The sequence below is a fragment of the Pseudophryne corroboree genome, chromosome 5, assembly GCF_028390025.1.
Source record: "Pseudophryne corroboree isolate aPseCor3 chromosome 5, aPseCor3.hap2, whole genome shotgun sequence".
In the NCBI taxonomy this organism is placed as follows: domain Eukaryota; kingdom Metazoa; phylum Chordata; class Amphibia; order Anura; family Myobatrachidae; genus Pseudophryne; species Pseudophryne corroboree.
This window is the reverse complement of record NC_086448.1, coordinates 628,619,133-628,641,189: the sequence shown is the minus strand read 5'-3', so window position 1 is coordinate 628,641,189 and position 22,057 is coordinate 628,619,133. Positions and strand designations below refer to the sequence as shown.

At 46.0% G+C, this 22,057-nt stretch overlaps 1 protein-coding gene across 2 annotated transcripts in view; it reads left to right on the top strand.

The window, feature by feature from the left end:
• Positions 1-22,057, top strand: part of ROCK1 (Rho associated coiled-coil containing protein kinase 1) — a 294,513-nt gene that overhangs the window by 253,070 nt on the left and 19,386 nt on the right. For both annotated transcript variants that reach the window (XR_010177843.1, XM_063923571.1), the window contains exons 21-25: positions 5,012-5,081; positions 12,757-12,860; positions 13,813-13,978; positions 21,276-21,369; positions 21,941-22,026. Coding sequence is in view for 1 of the 2 variants with exons in the window: in XM_063923571.1 (XP_063779641.1) it covers positions 5,012-5,081; positions 12,757-12,860; positions 13,813-13,978; positions 21,276-21,369; positions 21,941-22,026 (520 nt within the window). In the remaining variant the exon portion in view is untranslated. The remainder of the gene's footprint in view (positions 1-5,011; positions 5,082-12,756; positions 12,861-13,812; positions 13,979-21,275; positions 21,370-21,940; positions 22,027-22,057) is intronic.

The window sequence follows — 22,057 nt, the reverse complement described above, 5'->3', positions numbered from 1 at the left end:
TGCAGGGCGCTGGGAGGGGGGCGCCCTGGGAGGCAAATGAATACCTATTTTGGCTAAAAATACCTCACATATAGCCTCCGGAGGCTATATGGAGATATTTAACCCCTGCCAGAATCCGTTAAGAGCGGGAGACGAGGCCGCCGAAAAAGGGGCGGGGCCTATCTCCTCAGCACACAGCGCCATTTTCCCTCACAGAAAGGCTGGAGGGAAGGCTCCCAGGCTCTCCCCTGCACTGCACTACAGAAACAGGGTTAAAACAGAGAGGGGGGGCACTAATTTGGCGATATGCTTATATATATATATTAAGATGCTATAAGGGAAAACACTTATATAAGGTTGTCCCTATATAATTATAGCGTTTTTGGTGTGTGCTGGCAAACTCTCCCTCTGTCTCTCCAAAGGGCTAGTGGGTCCTGTCCTCTATCAGAGCATTCCCTGTGTGTGTGCTGTGTGTCGGTACGTGTGTGTCGACAGGTAGGAGGACGATGTTGGTGAGGAGGCGGAGCAATTGCCTGTAATGGTGATGTCACTCTCTAGGGAGTCGACACCGGAATGGATGGCTTATTTAGGAAATTACGTGATAATGTCAACACGCTGCAAGGTCGGTTGACGACATGAGACGGCCGACAAACAATTAGTACGGTCCAGACGTCTCAAAAACACCGTCAAGGGTTTTAAAACGCCCGTTTACTTTAGTCGGTCGACACAGACACAGACAGGGACACTGATTCCAGTGTCGACGGTGAATAAACAAACGTATTCCTTATTAGGGTCACACGTTAAAGGCAATGAAGGAGGTGTTACGTATTTCTGATACTACAAGTACCACAAAAGAGGGTATTATGTGGGATGTGAAAAAACTACCATAGTTTTTCCTGAATCAGATAAATTAAATAAAGTGTGTGATGATGCGTGGGTTCCCCCCGATAGAAAATTATGGGCGGTATACCCTTTCCCGCCAGAAGTTAGGGCGCGTTGGGAAACACCCCTTAAGGTGGATAAGGCGCTCACACGCTTATCAAAACAAGTGGCGGTACCGTCTATAGATAGGGCCGTCCTCAAGGACCAGCTGACAAGGCTGGAAAATATAATAAAAAGTATATACACACATACTGGTGTTATACTGCGGCCAGCGATCGCCTCAGCCTGGATGTGCAGAGCTAGGGTGGCTTGGTCGGATTCCCTGACTAAAAATATTGATACCCTTGACAGGGACAGTATTTTATTGACTATAGAGCATTTCTATATATGCGAGATGCACAGAGGGATATTTGCACTCTGGCATCATGAATAAACGCGATGTCCATAACTGCCAGAAGATGTTATGGACACGACAGTGGTCAGGTGATGCAGATTCCAAACGGCACAGTATGGCCGTATAAAGGAAGAGGACTTGTTTGGGGTCGGTCCATCGGACCTGGTGGTCACAGCAACTGCTGGAAAATCCACCGTTTTTTACCCTAAGTCACATCTCTGCAGAAAAAGACACCGTCTTTTCAGCCTCAGTCCTCTCGTCCCTATAAGATCATATCTGCCCAGGGATAGAGGAAAGGGAAGAAGACTGCAACAGGCAGCCTATTCCCAGGAACAGAAGCGTTCCACCGCGTCTGACAAGTTCTCAGCATGGCGCTGAGACCGTACAGGACCCCTGGATCCTACAAGTAGTATCCCGGGGGTACAGATGAGAATGTCGAGACGTTTCCCCTTCGCAGGCTCCTGAAGTCTGCTTTACCAAGTCTCCCTCCGACAAGGAGGTAGTATGGGAAAAAAAAAAAAAAAAAAAATTCACAAGCTGTATTCCCAGCAGGTGACAATTAAATTACCCCTCCTACTACAGAAAAGGGGTATTATTCCACACTATATTGTGGTACTGAAGCCAGAAGGCTAGGTGAGACTTATTCTAAAAAAAATTTGTTTTGAACACTTACAAAGGTTCAAATTAAGATGAAGTCACTCAGAGCAGTGATAACGAACCAGGAAGAAGGGGACTATATAGTGTCCCGGGACATCAGGGATGCTTACCTCTATGTCCCAAATTTGCCCTTCTCACTAAGGGTACCTCAGGTTCGTGGTGCAGAACTGTCACTATCAGTTTCAGACGCTGCCGTTTGGATTGTCCACGGCACCCCGGGGTCTTTACCAAGGTAATGGCCGAATTGATGATTCTTCTTCGAAGAAAAGGCGTCTTAATTATCCCTTACTTGGACGATCTCCTGATAGGGGCATAGTCCAGGGAACAGTTGGAGGTCGGAGTAGCACTATCTCGGATACTGCTACAATCAGCACGGGTGGTTTCTAAATATTCCAAAATCGCAGCTGATCCCGACGACACGTCTGCTGTGCCTAGGGATGATTCTGGACACAGTCCAGAAAAAAGGTGTTTCTCCCGGAAGAGAAAGCCAGGGAGTTATCCGAGCAAGTCAGGAACCTCCTAAAAACAGTGCATCATTGCACAAGGGTCCTGGTAAAAATGGTGGCTTCCTACGAAGCAATTCCATTCGGCAGATTTCACGTAAGAACTTTTCAGTGGGATCTGCTGGACAAATGGTCCGGATCGCATCTTCAGATGCATCAGCGGATAACCTAATATCCAAGGACAAGGGTGTCTCTCCTGTGGTGGTTATAGAGTGCTCATCTTCTAGAGGGCCGCAGATTCGGCATTCAGGATTGGATGCTGATAACCACGGAGCCCAGCCTGAGAGGCTGGGGAGCAGTCACACAAGGGAAAAATTTCCAGGGAGTGTGATCAAGTATGGAGACTTTTCTCCACATAAATATACTGGAGCTAAGGGTAAATTTATAATGCTCTAAGCTTAGCAAGACCTCTGCTTCAAGGTCAGCCGGTATTGATCCAGTGGGAAAAACATCACGGCAGTCGCCCACGTAAACAGACAGGGCGACACAAGAAGCAGGAGGGCAATGGCAGAAACTGCAAGGACTTTTCGCTGGGCGGAAAATCATGTGATAACACTGTCAGCAGTTTTTCATCCCGGGAATGGAAACTGGGAAGCAGACTTCCTCAGCACGACCTCCACCCGGGAGAGTGGAAACTTCATTGAGAAGTTTTTTCCACATGATTGTAAACCGTTGGGAAATACCAAAGGTGGACATGATGGCGTCCCGTCTGAACAAAAAACGGGACAGGTATTGCGCCAGGTCAAGGGACCCTCAGGCAATAGATGTGGACGTTCTGGTAACACCGTGGGTGTACCAGTCGGTGTATGTGTTCCCTCCTCTGCTTCTCATACCTAAGGTGCTGAGAATTATAAGACGTAGAGGAGTAAGAACTATACTCATGGCTCCGGATTGGCCAAGAAGGACTTGGTACCCGGAACTTCAAGAGATGCTTACAGAGGTCTTATGGCCTCTGCCGCTAAGAAGGGACTTGCTTCAGCAAGTACCATGTCTGTTCCAAGACTTACAGCAGCTGCGTTTGTCGGCATGGCGATGGAAAGCCGGATCCTAAGGGAAAAAAGGCATTCCGGAAGAGGTCATTCCTACCCTGGTCTAAGCGAGAAAGGAGGTGACCGCACAACATTATCACCACGTGTGGCGAAAATTTGTTGCGTGGTGTGAGGCCAGGAAGGCCCCACAAAGAAATTTCAACTCGGTCGTTTCCTGCATTTCCTGCAAACAGGAGTGTCTATGGGCCTCAAATTGGGGTCCATTAAGGTTCAAATTCGGCCCTGTAAATTTTCTTCCAGAAAGAATTGGCTTCAGTTCCTGAAGTCCAGAACAAGGGAGTATTGCATATACAAACCCCTTTTTTTTGTGCCTCCAGTGGCACTGTGGGATCTCAACGTAGTTCTGGGATTTCTCAAATCACATTGATTTAAAACCAGTCAAATATGTGGATTTGCAGCATCTCACATACAAAGTGACCATGCTCTTAGCCCTGGCCTGGACCAGGCGAGTGTCAAATTGGTGGTTTTTTCTCAAAAAAGCCCATATCTGTTTGTCCATTCGGACAGGGCAGAGCTGCGGACTCGTCCCCAGTTCTCTCCCTAAGGTGGTGTCAGTGTTTCACCTGAACCAGCTTATTGTGGTGCCTTGCACCTACTAGGGACTTGGAGGACTCCAAGTTGCTAGAAGTTGTCAGGGCCCTGAAAATATATTCCAGGACAGCTGGAGTCAGAAAATCTGACTCGCTGTTTATACTGTATGCACCCAACAAGTTGGGTGCGCCTGCTTCTAAGCAGTCGATTGCTCGTTGGATTTGTAACACAATTCAACTTGCACATTCTGAGGCAGGCCTGCCACAGTCTAAATCGGTTAAGGCCCATTCCACAAGGAAGGTGGGCTCATCTTGGGCGGCTGCCCGAGAGGTCTCGGCATTACAACTCTGCCGAGCAGCTACGTGGTCAGGGGAGAACACGTTTGTAAAATTCTACAAATTTGATATCCTGGCAAAAGAGGACCTGGAGTTCTCTCATTCGGTGCTGCAGAGTCATCCGCACTCTCCCGCCCGTTTGGGAGCTTTGGTATAATCCCCATGGTCCTTTCAGGAACCCCAGCATCCACTAGGACGATAGAGAAAATAAGAATTTACTTACCGATAATTCTATTTCTCGGAGTCCGTAGTGGATGCTGGGCGCCCATCCCAAGTGCGGATTATCTGCAATACTTGTACATAGTTACAAAAATCGGGTTATTATATGTTGTGAGCCATCTTTTCAGAGGCTCCGCTGTTATCATACTGTTAACTGGGTTTAGATCACAAGTTGTACGGTGTGATTGGTGTGGCTGGTATGAGTCTTACCCGGGATTCAAAATTCCTCCCTTATTGTGTACGCTCGTCCGGGCACAGTACCTAACTGGCTTGGAGGAGGGTCATAGGGGGAGGAGCCAGTGCACACCACCTGATCCTAAAGCTTTACTTTTTGTGCCCTGTCTCCTGCGGAGCCGCTATTCCCCATGGTCCTTTCAGGAACCCCAGCATCCACTACGGACTCCGAGAAATAGAATTATCGGTAAGTAAATTCTTATTTTATTTTATTTCTTTATTGGTCAGACAATACAGAGGTAATGAAGGTCAAATGAGGGAACTACAGGATCAACTTGAAGCGGAGCAGTATTTTTCAGTAAGTAATTTGTATCTAACTAAATGGTTGTATATCTTCTACTCTAGTGACCATGAAATCACTTTTGAAGAAAGTTAATCTTGGGAGACTTGTCATACTGTATAATTTTATAAAGTGCTTTGACAAATAAATGTAATGGAAAAATTGTTTCCATGATACTTCCCATAGCCCCATCACCCCATTTTTAATAGGCTGGCTATCCTGAGTTTGACAGTACTATATATGTGCGTTGTTTGTAAAATATAAGAGAGATGAAGTAGTGCCACGAAACACACATTTCTTAAGCTGGGCACACACTGGCCGATACATCGGCAATTCAAATGAATTGGCGATATATTGTAGGTGTGTCGATGCATTTGTGCCAGAAATATGTGTGAACAACGATGTTCAGACATATTGCGTAGGCTGATATTTCTTTTTGATCCACTAGGGGTCACTGGAGTACTCTTGGGATATGGACGGCGTAGCAGAAACAAAGGCACTGAATATTTAAATTTAGAACTCTCCACCCCTCCATATCCCAGAGTACCTCAGTGTACGACCTCAGTGTTTTTTCTGTGCTCAAAGCACTAACATCGGCTTGTGGGATTCCCACACTTGGTGGAAGATTTTAATAATTTTTAATTTTTACTTTTTAATTTTTTTCAATAGCACATCCCTTCCCAGTTTCAAGAAAAACATGGGTCCGGGATAGTGCCGCTGCACGGACAGCGCATGGCGTGTCGGTCCTCACAAAGAGCACCCTCACAGCCACAGGCAGCCCACTGCTCCTGCAACAGCTGGACGGAACTTACATAAAGAAGCCCCGTCACAGCCATGAAACAGTGATCAGAGAGCTGGACGGAGCTTACAGAAAGAAGCCCCGTCACAGCCATGAAGAAGGGATCAAGCAGCTGGTGAAGAACAAGCAGCTGGACGGAGCTTACACATAGAAGCCCGTCGCAGCTATCACCAGAAGAGGGTCCGTTAGCCTCCTACATAAGGTATGCTGGGGAAAACGGGGCGGTCAGCGCAGGCGGCCGCCCCGCTGTGTGGGGTCCGTTAGATGCCGTTCACAGCCGCCCCGTCCAGCGCTCCGGCGGCCGCTTCGTTCTCCAGACCTAGGCGCCAGGCGCGCCGTCAGCACTGTATAGCAAGTACAGCGGCCAGAGGGGAGACCCGCTGCAGCTTGGCTAGCAACAGCGGCCGGTAACGTCCTCCAATACTTTGCAGAGTACAGAGAGAGGGAGGGACGGAGACCCGCCGCACAGGCAACAGCAGTGCTCTCACAGACCCGGTAGTAACGCCGCGCTCCGGCCAGCCGATTTCTGCTGCTCGGGGCTATGGTTTTTCGCCTCCCTGCAATAACTTCCCAGCTCCCCGCTGACACAGCGCTATAGGGAGTACAGGTAAGGAGGAGGGAGTGGGGGACCTGGCAGAACTGCGTGGCTGCAGCTGCCAGAGGCTACAAGTGTAATAGGCTGTTGAGCCTATATATATATATATATATATATATATATATATATATTTATCTATAGAAGTTATTAATAACAGAATATCTATAGAAGATATTAAAGGCAGAGCTTATATTAAATATCACCTGCCTGTGTTGGTATTGTAGCCTGCATGTGATTATCAACTGGCTGTGATTATCAGTGTATACTGTGGGGCAGCAAGTATTGTAATTTCTTCTATGAGTTACAATGTAAGAATGGCATGGGGGCCATTTTTAATCATGTTTCCTGTTCATGCCATAATTCCAGAACATTCCTACACTACATCTCTTCGCCACCGGAGGCGCAGGGGTGTTAGTGGGAAATTTGGTTCAGGTTTCACATAGGGCCATGTAAACTGTATTTAGCCATATTAGCCATAAATATATATATATATATATATATATATATATATATATTACGCACTTTAAGTAAACATTTTACTAATTAGTGCACGTGTCTGTTTTTGGCTATTATGGGTCTGTCTGTATAAGGAGTAAGCCTCCAACACAGACTAAATATAAGGTTTACTATAATGTCGGAAACACAAATTCTGTTGGTTTGTACGTTTCCACTACGGAGCTGGGTCAGTCCCAGATCCTATGTTAAGCATAACTCCGCTCGACAGGAGCGGTAAGATCGGAACACCCCCTAGGGGGGATAAAGCGCTCACACGCTTGTAAGGGCTCTACCCTCTCCTGAGATGGCTGCCCTTAAGGACTCGGAAGTCACTCCGCCAGCTCTAACAAAGGAGTCTCAGTATTTCCAAAGGTCCAATTTTCCCTTTGGGTACCAAGGTGTTAATTTAACTGGTCTTATAATTTAATCTGACAATTATATGTCAATTCTCACAACGAGTGAGAAGGGTACATTAGACCAGCAGTCAGATAGTACGGGATTTTGACAACATACATTGCTAATAACCAGTAAGTCAGTGTCTCAATTTTTACAGAGACTAAGTAGATTTCAACATCGAATCTGTCGATTTTCTTAAACAACAGATTTTCAATGAGTTATTATTTACAATATCTGACTAACATTTAACCCTATTTACCCGTTTCCACATCTACATGGGACAGTCCGTCATTGGTGAATTCGTCTGTGACAAACGTTATAAACATTTGGGTTACTAGACGTTCTATGTATGCAAACAATGACGATCACTGTTAATAAAAAGCTGCAGAGTATCTCTGTAAAGCTTCTGCTGACACCTGTTACCTCAATTCTAGCTTTTCATCGTCGCTAGTTTCACCAAAACAAGGCCAGAAGTGGGTTGGTCCTAAATTTGATATTCAGGCCTCCGGTATCAAAACTAAAATACTTTGGCCCGAGGTTTAATCACTTTAGTCTTCAGTCTTTTCAAGGCTGTGGTACAAAAACAGTCACGACTGGTAACACCAGGGTGCTAAAAGTCAACAAGTGACTTAACGGCCTCTCAGGCCATCTAGAATTTCCAATTGTGGAAGCGCGCCTTTACACGTGACTTTTGCCGGGTTTCCAAACATCCACTTATGGATGTATCCGCTATTTACAGTTTAAAATACTGCCTCTGTCGGACGAAGCTAGGCGTTTTGGCAGGTGGCCATTCAGTCTCTGCTGGTGTCAGCTGTTTTTTATTTCCAGACTTAGTAAACCAACAGAGTCAGGGTTATTTATTCCCCTCTGTTTGGCGTAACGAAACCAGAGGGCTCCGTCGCAGTCTCAATCAGCAAGTCACTTACTGCAGTTTGAAAATGGAATTTCTGCAGGTTAGTATTTGCATATTTGAAGCCACAAAATTGCATAATTGCGCTTGATCTTCAATACCCATTCCGGTTTGGTCACCGCATCACAGGTTCTAGCGTTTTGCAAAACGCCACAACTATTAACCATTTCATCTACCGTTTGGCTTCATGTTAACGCCTCGGGTATTTACAAAGTGATGTTGGTGATGATAGCTCATCTCAGAGCCCTGCCAGTGACAATCGTTCCATACTTACACGATCTGCTCATAAGAACTCTGTCTCAACAGAGGTTCTTCTTACTGGCGCTACTAACGTACACCATGGTGGCAGGTCAAGTTCAAAATCGCATCTAATTCCGTCTGAACGACTTCAATTCCTAGGTATGATTATAAATACGGTAAATCAAATGTACCTACTACACCAGCAAGAACCACGCACACTAGCGGTACATTGGTGTATTCGCCTATTAGGAACAATAATGTGTTTTCAAAGCGCTTTAGTTCGCTGGGCTTCTCTCGCGTTTCCCACAGGGGGGCGAGGGTGTATATACTCTGGACGAGAGTCTCAGAGGTTGAGGAGTTGTAGTTAAAAAGGTCAGCGACACGGATCACGACAGATTGCTGTCTATAAATGTCCTGGAACTCCGTGTAATTTACAATGCACTACATGCTTCGCTTTCAGTCTGTCCAAGTACAGTCAGACAACGCAACGGGAGTTGCATATACAGCAGGGAGGACCAAGAAGCCGCATGGCAATGCGGCAGGTAGCTTGAATCCTCAATTGCCCAGAACACCATTAGGTGATGTTGTCGACAGGGTTCATTCTGTAAGTGGATATCTGTTAGACAGATGATCTCACCCGTCGGGATTTATATCCTGAAAACTGGGCATTAAATCCAGAGGTGTTTCATATGTGAGTCCACAAAAGGGGTTATCCTCCGGTATACATGATGGCATCTCGCCACAATTACAAACGCTCAGTATGTGTACAGAACGACAGATCACAAGGGCAGTGGCGGTGGAATTTCTCACTTTCGTGTGGTCATTCAGCATCATGCATCTGGCTCCACCAGTTTCCGCTGCTCTCTCCGTTGCTACAACGGATCATAAGACAGTTCGTCACAGTCATACTGGTAATATCTCATGGGTTTTGGAGAGCTGGCTTCTCGAATCTCCAAGGAATACTTGCACACGATCTTGGCCCGCTCATAATACGTCCAACCTGTTACAACAGGAACCGTTCTTTTACCCCTAATTACCTATGTACCTATTACCTATGTACCGCGGCTGCGGTTGACGGGGTGGGGGTTCAGACCGCCCTCTTAAGAAAAGAAATAGGACATTACAGTATCGGTTATACCAACCATGTTACGAGCTAGTAAGCCGCTTACGGCAGCTCATTATTACAAAATTTGGTGTGCCTATATAGGTGGTAAAGCTCGGAAGTTTCCGACATCATCTTTCAAGTTACCCGTATTCTGTTATTTTACAAACGGGGTGGGATGGAGAACTGCGTTTATCTGCACTGAGGGTGCAGGTATCTGTGTGGTCAACTTATTTTCAAAGACGTTTGACTCTATTGCGTCGGTACACACCTTTCTACAAGGTGTCATCAAAGTGCAGCCTCCATTTATCCCACCTACAGCGCCAGGCGACTTGAGGTTGGGTTCAGATTTCTTACAGTTTTCATATTTTGAACCCTTACAACAAATGGGGCTTAAGTTTCTCACTTGGAAAACATTTTTCTTCTAGCCTTAGCTTCGGCAAGGGTTTTGTTTTCATATTTGGGTGCCTTGTATTCCAAGCCACCGTATTTGAGTTTTCTCATGACAAAGCAGAACTTCGGACCAATTCCGTTTTCTTATTCTTCACATCAATACACCAATAGTGGTTCCTGTGTTGACAGCACATTCTAGAATTCTGAATGTGGTACACGCATTACGCGTCTATATGTTCCGAACGTCTACAGTACGTAATACGGATACGTTGTTTGTTCTCTATGATGCTGCCAACTGGGGTTAGCCAGTTTCTCAGCAGACATTATCCAGTTGGATAACAATGACTACAAGTCAGGCTTACTTTAAGGCTAAGTTACAGTCGCCTACGTCAGTAATAGCTCATCCCACAGGTTCTGTGGGAATGTCAGGACCAGCTGGTCGTGGAGCGTCTACGACGCGGCTACATAGCCTTCAGTGCACACGTTTGTGCACGTTTACACGTTATGAAACGGTTGCGGCATCAGCATCTAGCTTTGGCCGCCTACTGTTACAAGGGCCAAACAGCTCTCCCGCCCACGAGGGAAGCTTTGGTACGTCCCAAGAGTACTCCAGTGACCCCTAGTGGATGAAAAAGAAAATAGGATTTTGGTACTTACCAGGTAAATCCTTTTCTTTGAATCCATAGGGGGCACTGGACGCCCACCCAGAGCAGTTTTACCTGGGTTGTTTTAAGCTCAGAGGAGCTTATGGTAACACATTTTACCTGTTTTGTATTAAGCTCAGAGGAGCTTATGGTAACATATTTTCACCGATTGGTTCAAATTATAAAGGTCTATCGGTTATGCTGTCAACTGTTTAGTTGACATTAAAGTTATGGGTCAACTTTGTGGTTGTCCGTTATGTTATAGGAATTCTCCATTGTCAACCTCTCTATAGTAGTTCGCTCAGTAAAAACACTGAGGTCGTACACTGAGGTACTCTGGGATATGGAGGGGTGGAGAGTTCTAAATTTAAATATTCAGTGCCTTTGTTTCTGCTACGCCGTCCATATCCCAAGAGTACTCCAGTGCCCCCTATGGATTCAAAGAAAAGGATTTACCTGGTAAGTACCAAAATCCTATTATCTGCATGTATATCGGCGCATCATGCTGTGTGTACAGGCAGAGGCCACCGGTGACTGACATCACATCAGGCCGTCGATTAGTACAGATGTGTCCTGCTACAGTGTTTCTGCATATAGCAGCTTACTGAAGCAGGACTGTGATGCTTATTCACCGCGGCATGCTGCTGCGTATGCGTTGTTAGCTGGCTCCCATTCATTTCAATGGGGTGGCGGGCGCACGCAGCTCCCATTTAAGTGAATGCATTGCATACGCTACAGTACGCTATGTTACAGTTTGTCATCCTGGGAACAAGCCATCTGTAAGTGTGTATGCACTCACCATTCGTCCAATAGGTTGGCGGATCAGCTGTACGGCTGATCCATTGTCCTAGTTTGTTCCCAGCATTACATTTTGCCACCTCTGATAGATTCAGTGTAACCTGTATCTGACAGCAGATTACTCATAAACTACAGCTAAATCCAGCATAGTCTCTATCCATCAGTGTTGACACATGGGGAAGATCTGAGACTGATCTTCCTTGTGGCTTTATGGGCTCTCTGAAACTGGGGGTATTCATGGCTTACAACAATTGTTTCCTTTTTCTCCTACAGCCATGGGGAGACACTGGAGAAGACCACAGGCGTATAGCATTGTTGGAGGAGGCTGGGCACTAAAAGGCTAACTTTTAGGGCAGTTCAGATGCTCCTGCTGTATACCCCACTACCTGCACAGGCCAGGCATTTTATTTTTTGTGTCCTGAGTTCCGATGGGCTTTTAGCTCTGACGACGCAGAAAGTCCACGCATCGACCATAAAACAAGATTTTTGTTCTTACCTGTTAAATCGGTTTCTCTGATGCCATGGGGGACACTGGACACCCTCCCATTCGCTCCAGGTTCTCTTGGGGTGTGTTCGGGTTTATGTTATACCAGGTTCTTCACTCATTTGTGTGATTGTGTGCCTGGTTTTTGCTTCTCTTTTTTTACTCTCTCTCTCTTGGACTTTGCTAAACTAAAACTGCTTTGCTTGTGCATTGAGTGGAGCTTAGGGAAGGACGAGCTTGGGCTGCCCTAAAAAGTTATCCTTTCAGTGCCCAGCCTCCTCCAGCACTGTTATACCCCTGTGGTCTTCTCTAGTCTCCCCCATAGCATCAGAGAACCAGATTTAACCGGTAAGATCCAAAATCTTGCTTTTTGACTTGCATACTTCCCCTCTGAACCTATACTTAGGGTGCACTTCGGTCACTGTGTACTGAAGTCTGGTAGCCAGTAACTGAATATAAAAGTTCCAGGCCTCTGGCTTTGAACCCAAAGATTTCATTATTAATCAGGTTTAGGGGGAATTTTATCAAAGCTTGGAGATATAGTGGAGAAAGATAAAGTACCAACCAATCAGCTCCTAACCGTCATTTTCCAAACATAGCCTGTCAAATGTCAGTTAGAAGCTGATTGGTTAGAACTTTCTCTCTCTCCATTTTATCTCCAAGCTTTGATAAATCTTCCCCTACATGATGTTTGCTGAGCCCAAGATCTGCCTGCCTTCAGTGTATTTGTTATGGTCAACTGTTACCGTGCAGCTATAAAAACACTGTGACATAAGTCATAGCAGGCAGTGCTAGGTATTCGAGAAAAACCCTCACATCTTCACTACTATCTTCCAGACTCTATACAAAACTCAGGTTAAAGAACTGAAAGAAGAAGTTGAGGAGAAGGCGAAGCTCAGCCAAGACTTGGATAAGAAATTACACGAACTTCACAATGAGAAGTATGTGTCCAGTTATATGTATCCTCTAATACATTGCAAAGACTGTATAGTGTGTTGTAATAACATTGATTCAGTGGACATATTTTATAGGAGGTTTAATGTTCATAACTATTCTGTGTAGCTTCCACTTAGTAACATTTGTCTGACAGAAACTGTTGGCCGGAAGCATTCCCTGTGCTTGTTAAAATCCTCATAGATCTATTACCATTTATATATTGCCAGGAAGTTTTGTAGTGTGATTGCTGAAAATCCTACAAGAACCTGAGAAAATATGAAGGCTATTTGTTCACCCCTGTAGTAATCTTAATTTGAATAAGAACTTGATTTAGCCTTTCTGATGCCAACATAATCCACATTTTGGTGGTTTTTACTTTTTTATCATTATTATTATAACTTGTAAGTTTACCCTTTAACACCTGCCACACTTAGGGCCTAATTCAGACCCGGCCGTTAATGTGGCTGTATCGCAGTTTGCCGTACATCGCAAATGCGCGGCCAGTCACATTGTGGGCACTTCCCTAAAGGATGCATCTCCAACATAACTGAGACTGGCCGGAGTTGGGTGGTCGGCAACATGGTGGTCGGCGAAACCGCTCCAATTAAAAATATGGCGGACTGGCAGTGGTCATCCTCAGTTCAGTGCATCGTGAGGCAGCGCCACAAATATGCTGGATGGCTTTGCCCTGTGCTAGGCGGCACCCAGCATGTGAGGAGATGGCCGCAGATCTTGCTGCATATACAGTGATCTGTGTCCATCTCTGAATAACCCCCTTAGTCAGTAGGAGTCATTTTTCATTTAAAATTAGAAAAAAAAACTTCAGAAATAAAATGTAGAGAAATATGTATATGTCTTTGTCACGTGTATATGTTATATACGCTTCTGTTTGTTAAATTAATTGAAAATACAATTATTAATTTTTGTAAAAAACAAACAACCCTCCTGATTCTACAGAGAGGCTCTTGCTGCACAGTTAGATCTTGCTGTAACCAAAGCAGAATCAGAGCAGCTTGCCAGGGCCCTGCTGGAAGAGCAATGCTTTGAGCTGTCCCAAGAGAACAAGAAGCTGTCTACAAGGAGCAGGCAAGATGTTACAGAGAAAGACCATACTATCCGCAAGGTAAAGTGTAATGAATGTATTTTATTTTCTGATTATTACGAGGGTGGTTCAATAAGGAAGGTAACAAGAGCTCTCACATGTGTAATGTTTTAATTTCCCGCCAGCCCTGAGCAGGTAGACCATTGCTTGACGGATGTCTTGCACTTAGCTTGGGACTGCCGCAGGTGCAGATAAAATGGTGATTGTTGCGGCAGCACATCTTTCTGCTTGCAGATGCACAAACCCCTGCATTAGCTCTATGGATTCTCGCATGAGCATAAAGTGATAGTAAATCAGGATTCCACGGCAGCAGCCACTTAACATTCAACTCAAAATCAGCTCCTTTCTCTGTCTGGAAGAGGCGTACGTCCAGAGAGGGACAGCAGCAAAACATTTGCTTTCTCCAGATGTCACTGTAAATGACCTGATGCCCTGTATGTGCCAGATTTCCAGTGGCCCTGCTTGTCTGCTAATGCACCCAGTGAGAAGACAGATCTAACCATAGCCAGGTCACACGACCTGTGGGAAGTAGCATTGCTCCCGCCAGAGTCTCTGACCAGCCTACTGTGTCGTCTTCTGTAAAGACACCCAGCTTGGCAGTGTCTGCTTCAACTGTCCTCTTCCATAGAGAGCAATATGACTTCGGGCAAATTCCCCATGCACAGGAATAATCCCACTTAATTTGCTTTCCATTTGCACTAGAAATCAGAGACTGCAAGGAAGTGTAGATTTTCTGCACTTCGCTGTTTAAATAATGGTGTTTTCTGCTCCGTTACATAGTAGGAGCACCTGCATTCTGAAGTATTGGCAGTGCCTGATTAACAATTTCAGGTATCCTGTTACCTATCTCTGTCCTCTCCTAGTGTGGCCAATTGACCAATTGGTAATCCCCAATGTGGATATTTCCATAGCTTGCATCCTTGTACCACCACCATTCTGATTTTATACACTGTTGCTTTACAGGATAACATGGGTAGGAAAATGAATGCTTTCTTTAAGACTGTTGGCCTGAGATTAGCTTTGGGGCCTTTCATAAACCAAGCTTGGCTTCAGCTTGGATCAGCAAGGCAGTGGAGAGGTCGGAAGGTCTAGATACTGACAAACCGAAATTGAATTTGCTGTTTTGGAGCATTTCTGTGACACATTACAGTAGCTGGGCGAAGCTGGGGTTGATATGGGACTCCTTTAGACTACAGTATGTATTTTGACTCATGTTTCTGTATTATTACCTGTATTCTTGACAATTGACAATTTTTTTGTTTTTCCTTATGTTAATGAGTGTTTGTGTTCATACTAGTTCAAAGAGTTTTATAAAAATTGCAAAACTTCAGTCTCCATTTGCCGAATAGCCTCCTAAATAATTAGTGTCAATTACTTTAGAGAATTACCTATCTCTTACGAGAGTGGGATGGGTTAGTCTTTTTATTATGTTTGTTTATTTTCTCTTACGTCCTAGAGGATGCTGGGGACTCCGTAAGGACCATGGGGATAGACGGGCTCCGCAGGAGTCATGGGCACTTTAAGAAAGAACTTTAGGTATGGGTGTGCACTGGCTCCTCCCTCTATGCCCCTCCTCCAGACCTCAGTTTACTACTGTGCCCAGAGGAGACTTGGTGCATTACAGGGAGCTCTCCTGAGTTTCCTGAAAGAAAGTATATTTGTTAGGTTTTTTATTTTCAGGGAGCCTGCTGGCAACAGACTCCCTGCATCCAGGGACTGAGTAGAGAGAAGCAGACCTACTTCTGTGAGTTTCAAGGCTCTGCTTCTTAGGCTACTGGACACCATTAGCTCCAGAGGGATCGGTACGCAGGTCTCACCCTCGCCGTCCATCCCAGAGCCGCGCCGCCATCCTCCTCGCAGAGCCGGAAGATAGAAGCCGGGTGAGTATGAGAAGAAAGAAGACTTCAGAGGCGGCAGAAGACTTCAGATCTTCACTGAGGTAACGCACAGCAGTAAAGCTGTGCGCCATTGCTCCCACACAGCACACACAAACGGCAGTCACTGTAAGGGTGCAGGGCGCAGGGGGGAGCAATAAAACCTCTTTTTCTGGCAAATGTGTATATATACAGCTGGGCACTGTATATATAAAGAGCCCCAGCCAGGTTTTTTCGATATTTGAGCGGGACAGAAGCCCACCGCCGAGGGGGCGGGGCTTCTTCCTCAGCACTCACCAGCGCCATTTTCTCCACAGCGCTGAGAGGAAGCTCCCCGGACTCTCCCCTGCTTATCCACGGTGAAAGAGGGTTTTAAAGAAGGTAGGGGGGCACATAATTGGCGCAATATACAGATTACAGCGCTATCTGGGTAAACATATTGTGTTTTTTCCTGGGTCATTTGCGCTGGGTGTGTGCTGGCATACTCTCTCTCTCTCTCTGTCTCTCCAAAGGGCCTTGTGGGGGAACTGTCTTCAGATAAGAGGATTCCCTGTGTGTGTGTGGTGTGTCGGTACGCGTGTGTCGACATGTCTGAGGTAGAAGGCTCTCCTAGGGAGGAGGTGGAGCAAATGAATGTGGTGTCTCCGTCGACAACGCCGACACCTGACTGGATGGATATGTGGAATGTTTTAAGTGCTAATGTGAATTTATTGCACAAAAGATTAGACAAAGCTGAAGCTAGGGAACAGCCAGGGAGTCAACCCATGTCTGTCCCTATGTCGCAGGGACCTTCGGGGTCTCAAAAGCGCCCACTATCCCAAATAGTAGACACTGATACCGACACGGATACTGACTCCAGTGTCGACTACGATGATGCAAAATTACAGCCAAAAGTGGCTTAAATGTATTCGATATATGATTATTGCAATAAAAGATGTTTTGCATATCACAGAGGAACCCCCGGTCCTTGACACGAGGGTACACATGTATAAGGGAAAGAAACCTGAGGTAACCTTTCCCCCTTCTCATGAGCTGAACGAGTTGTGTGAAAAAGCGTGGGAATCTCCAGACAAAAAACTGCAGATTCCCAAAAGGATTCTTATGGCGTATCCTTTCCCAGCTAAGGACGGGATACGGTGGGACTCCACCCCTAGGGTGGACAAAGCGTTAACACGCTTATCCAAAAAGGTAGCGCTGCCATCCCAAGATACGGCTGCCCTAAGGGATCCTGCTGATCGCAAGCAGGAGGTTACTTTGAAATCCATTTACACACATTCTGGTACTTTACTCAGACCGGCTATTGCGTCGGCTTGGGTTTGTAGCGCTGTAGCAGCGTGGACAGATACCTTATCAGCGGAGATTGAGACCCTGGATAAGGATACTATCTTATTGACCCTAGGACATATAAAAGATGCTGTCTTATATATGAGAGATGCTCAAAGAGACATTTGTTTACTGAGTTCTAGAGTCAACGCCATGTCGATTTCTGCTAGACTAGTCCTATGGACCCGACAATGGACAGGTGATGCCGGCTCAAAACGGCATATGGAGGTTTTACCTTACAAGGGTGAGGAATTGTTTGGAGAAGGTCTCTCGGACCTGGTCTCCACAGCTACAGCTGGTAAATCCAATTTTTTGCCTTATATTCCCTCACAGCATAAGAAAGTGCCACATTATCAAATGCAGTCCTTTCGGTCACAGAGAAACAAAGTACGTGGTGCGTCCTTTTTGGCCAGAGGTAAGGGCAGGGGGAAAAAGCTGCACAACACAGCTAGTTCCCAGCCACATCTGGGTTCACTCACGAGTGGATCCCTGGGCAATAGAAATTGTTTCTCAGGGTTACAAGCTGGAATTCGAAGAGGTGCCTCCTCGCCGGTTTTTCAAATCGGCCCTGCCGGCTTCTCCCCCAGAAAGGGAGTTAGTTTTAAATGCAATTTACAAATTGTATCTTCAACAGGTGGTGGTCAAGGTTCCCGTACCTCAGCAAGGGAAGGGATATTATTCAACCCTGTTTGTAGTCCCGAAACCGGACGGTTCGGTCAGACCCATTTTAAATTTAAAATCCCTGAACCTTGAAAAGGTTCAAATTCAAGATGGAATCGCTCAGAGCGGTCATCGCCAGCCTGGAAGGGGGGGAGTTTATGGTATCCCTGGACATAAAGAATGCATACCTTCTTGTTCCCATATATCCACCTCATCAGGCGTACCTGAGATTTGCGGTACAGGATTGTCATTACCAATTTCAAACGTTGCCGTTTGGGCTTTCCACGGCCCCGAGGATTTTCACCAAGGTAATGGCGGAAATGACGGTGCTCCTGCGCAAGCAGGGTGTTACAATTATCCCGTACTTGGACGATCTCCTCATAAAAGCGAGATCAAGAGAGCAGTTGCTGAGCAGCGTGTCACTTTCACTGAAAGTGTTACAGCAACACGGCTGGATTCTCAATATCCCGAAGTTGCAGTTGGTTCCTACGACTCGTCTGACCTTCTTGGGCATGATTCTGGATACGGACCAGAAAAGGGTTTATCTTCCGATAGAAAAGGCTCAGGAACTCATGACCCTGGTCAGGAGCCTATTGAGGCCAAAACAGGTGTCAGTGCATCACTGCACTCGAGTCCTGGGAAAGATGGTGGCATCGTACGAGGCCATTCCCTTCAGCAGCAGGTTCCATGCGAGGACCTTCCAATGGGACCTTCTGGACAAGTGGTCCGGGTCACATCTACAGATTCATCGGATGATCACCCTGTCCCCCAAGGCCAGGGTATCTCTCCTGTGGTGGCAACAGAGTGCTCACCTTCTAGAGGGCCGCAGGTTCGGCATTCAGGACTGGGTTCTGGTGACCACGGCCGCGAGCCTCCGAGGTTGGGGAGCAGTCACACAGGGAAGAAACTTCCAAGGACTTTGGACAAGTCAGGAGGCTTGTCTTCACATCAACGTCCTGGAGCTGAGGGCCATATACAACACCCTTCGTCAAGCGGAGACCTTACTTCGCGACCTACCAGTTCTGATTCAGTCAGACAACATCACCGCAGTGGCTCATGTAAACCGCCAAGGCGGCACAAGGAGCAGAGTGGCAATGGCGGAAGCCACCAGGATTCTTCGCTGGGCGAAAAATCATGTAAGCGCACTGGCAGCAGTGTTCATTCTGGGAGTAGACAACTGGGAAGCAGACTTCCTCAGCAGGCACGACCTGCATCCAGGAGAGTGGGGACTTCATCAGGAAGTCTTTGCACAGATTACAAGTCAGTGGGGACTGCCCAAGATAGACATGATGGCGTCCCGCATCAACAAAAAGCTGCAGAGGTATTGCGCCAGGTCAAGAGACCCTCAGGCGGTAGCTGTAGACGCCCTAGTGAAACGTGGGTGTTCCAGTCGGTTTATGTGTTTCCTCCTCTTCCTCTCATCCCAAAGGTGTTGAGAATAATAAGAAAAACAGGAGTACAGACAATTCTCATTGTTCCAGATTGGCAGCGAAGGGCCTGATATCCGGATCTGCAGGAGATGCTCACAGGCGATCCGTGGCCTCTTCCTCTAAGGCAGGACCTGTTGCTACAGGGGCCCTGTCTGTTCCAAGACTTACCGCGGCTGCGTTTGACGGCAATGGCGGTTGAACTCTGGATCCTAGCGGAAAAGGTCATTCCGGATGAGGTCATTCCCTACTCTGATAAAGGCTAGGAAGGACGTGACAGCTAAACATTATCACCGTATATGGCGAAAGTATGTTTCTTGGTGTGAGGCCAGGAATGCTCCTGCGGAAGAATTCCATCTGGGCCGTTTCCTTCGCTTTCTACAAACTGGAGTGAATATGGGCCTAAAATTAGGCTCCATTAAGGTTCAGATTTCGGCCGTATCCATTTTGTTTCAGAAAGAATTAGCTTCTCTCCCAGAAGTACAGACTTTTGTGAAGGGAGTGCTGCATATTCAGCCTCCTTTTGTACCTCCGGTGGCGCCTTGGGACCTTAATGTGGTGTTGAGTTTCCTTAAGTCGCACTGGTTTGAACCACTTAAAACGGTGGAGTTAAAATATCTCACTTGGAAGGTGGTCATGTTGTTAGCCTTGGCTTTGGCTAGGCGAGTGTCGGATTTGGCGGCTTTGTCTCATAAAAGCCCCTATCTGGTTTTCCATATGGATAGAGCGGAATTGCGGACCCGTCCTCAATTTCTGCCTAAGGTGGTGTCATCTTTTCATATGAACCAACCTATTGTGGTGCCTGTGGCTACGCGAGACTTGGAGGATTCCGAGTCCCTTGATGTGGTCAGGGCTTTGAAAATTTACGTGGCCAGAACGGCTAGAGTCAGAAAAACAGAAGCACTGTTTGTCCTGTATGCAGCCAACAAGGTTGGCGCTCCTGCTTCAAAGCAGACTATTGCTCGCTGGATCTGTATCACGATTCAGCAGGCTCATTCTACGGCTGGATTGCCGTTACCAAAATCGGTCAAGGCCCATTCCGCTAGGAAGGTGGGCTCTTCTTGGGCAGCTGCCCGAGGGGTCTCGGCACTACAGCTGTGCCGAGCTGCTACTTCGTCGGGTTCAAACACCTTTGCAGAATTCTATAAGTTTGATACCATGGCTGAGGAGGACCTCCTGTTTGCTCAATCGGTGCTGCAGAGTCATCCGCACTCTCCCGCCCATTTGGGAGCTTTGGTATAATCCCCATGGTCCTTACGGAGTCCCCAGCATCCTCTAGGACGTAAGAGAAAATAAGATTTTAAACCTACCGGTAAATCTTTTTCTCGTAGTCCGTAGAGGATGCTGGGCGCCCGTCCCAAGTGCGGACTACTTCTGCAAGGCTTGTAATTAGTTTTGCTTACTAAAGGGTTATGTTGTAGTTTCATCGGTCTCGGACTGATGCTATGTTATTTTCATACTGTTAACTGGTTAGTATATCACAAGTTATACGGTGTGATTGGTGTGGCTGGTATGAATCTTGCCCTTGGATTAACAAAAATCCTTTCCTCGTACTGTCCGTCTCCTCTGGGCACAGTTTCTCTAACTGAGGTCTGGAGGAGGGGCATAGAGGGAGGAGCCAGTGCACACCCATACCTAAAGTTCTTTCTTAAAGTGCCCATGTCTCCTGCGGAGCCCGTCTATCCCCATGGTCCTTACAGAGTCCCCAGCATCCTCTACGTACTATGATAAAAAGATTTACCGGTAGGTTTAAAATCTTATTTTTATAGAGGTTCTTGTAGCTGTGTTTTGGAAGCTGTAACATTCTCAGAAAGTTTGGGATTTTTGCTTAGTTGCTCACCTTCAATTAGAGCATCCCCATTGGCTGGTGCATGTGTACCTGACAACTGATCTGTTTCACACAGGCTACGGGTATCTGGGTATCGAGCCCCCCCCCCCTTCGTCTTCTCTAGCTTTGTTTAGCATTTCTTAGTTTAAAGGAAGTTCTTAAAGCTAACAGAGTTAATGCAGAACCTTTTTATTATTTGATTTCAGCTGGAAGAAACAAATACCACATTCACTAAAAATGTGCATACGTTAACAAAAGAAAATGCTGAGTTGAGTGAAAGGGTTAAGACACTGGAAGAAGGTATGTTACAATGACCAGGGTAAATATTGGGATTGTGACACTTGGTTGTCTTGTCCATATTTTATCAGGTCTCCATTTACTGTGAATTATAAACTTATTTGTAAACATTACTGCAAAAATCCAATCTAAACCGTTTGCAGTAATCTAGTGAAAGAAGTGAAGAAATGAATGAGTACTTAAAACGAAACATGGGTCATTATCTGCCACACGGTAATCCTACAAATCAGCTGACAAGGGCCAGCTTCAGATATCGGTTGTCTTTGGGCGCAGCCGCTGTGTATATCTATGGTAATGCCATAGGCACCTCCTGAAAACCTATGTGATCCGCTGCTGCGTCTGAAGCCAGTAAATAAAGTGTTTCTAAACAAATTAACTGGGACAGTTTTTAAGTGTTTAAGGAGTGTTGCTTGGTTTATGTTTATAAATAAATGTATGGGACACATTTACACAGTATTTGGGAGTACTTGGATAAATGGGTGCTTGGTGAGCATTGCCCATTATCAGATGAGTGAGAAAAACAGACAGTCATGACATTTTCTCAGAATTATGTATTTTCTTTTTGTTTTTACAGAATTCAGTTTGAAAGAGGAGGAAATTAGCAACATGAAGATTTTATATGAAAAAAATATAAACACTGAAAGAACGCTTAAAACTCAGGTAACGGCTTGTCGTGTCATCACATCTGCTT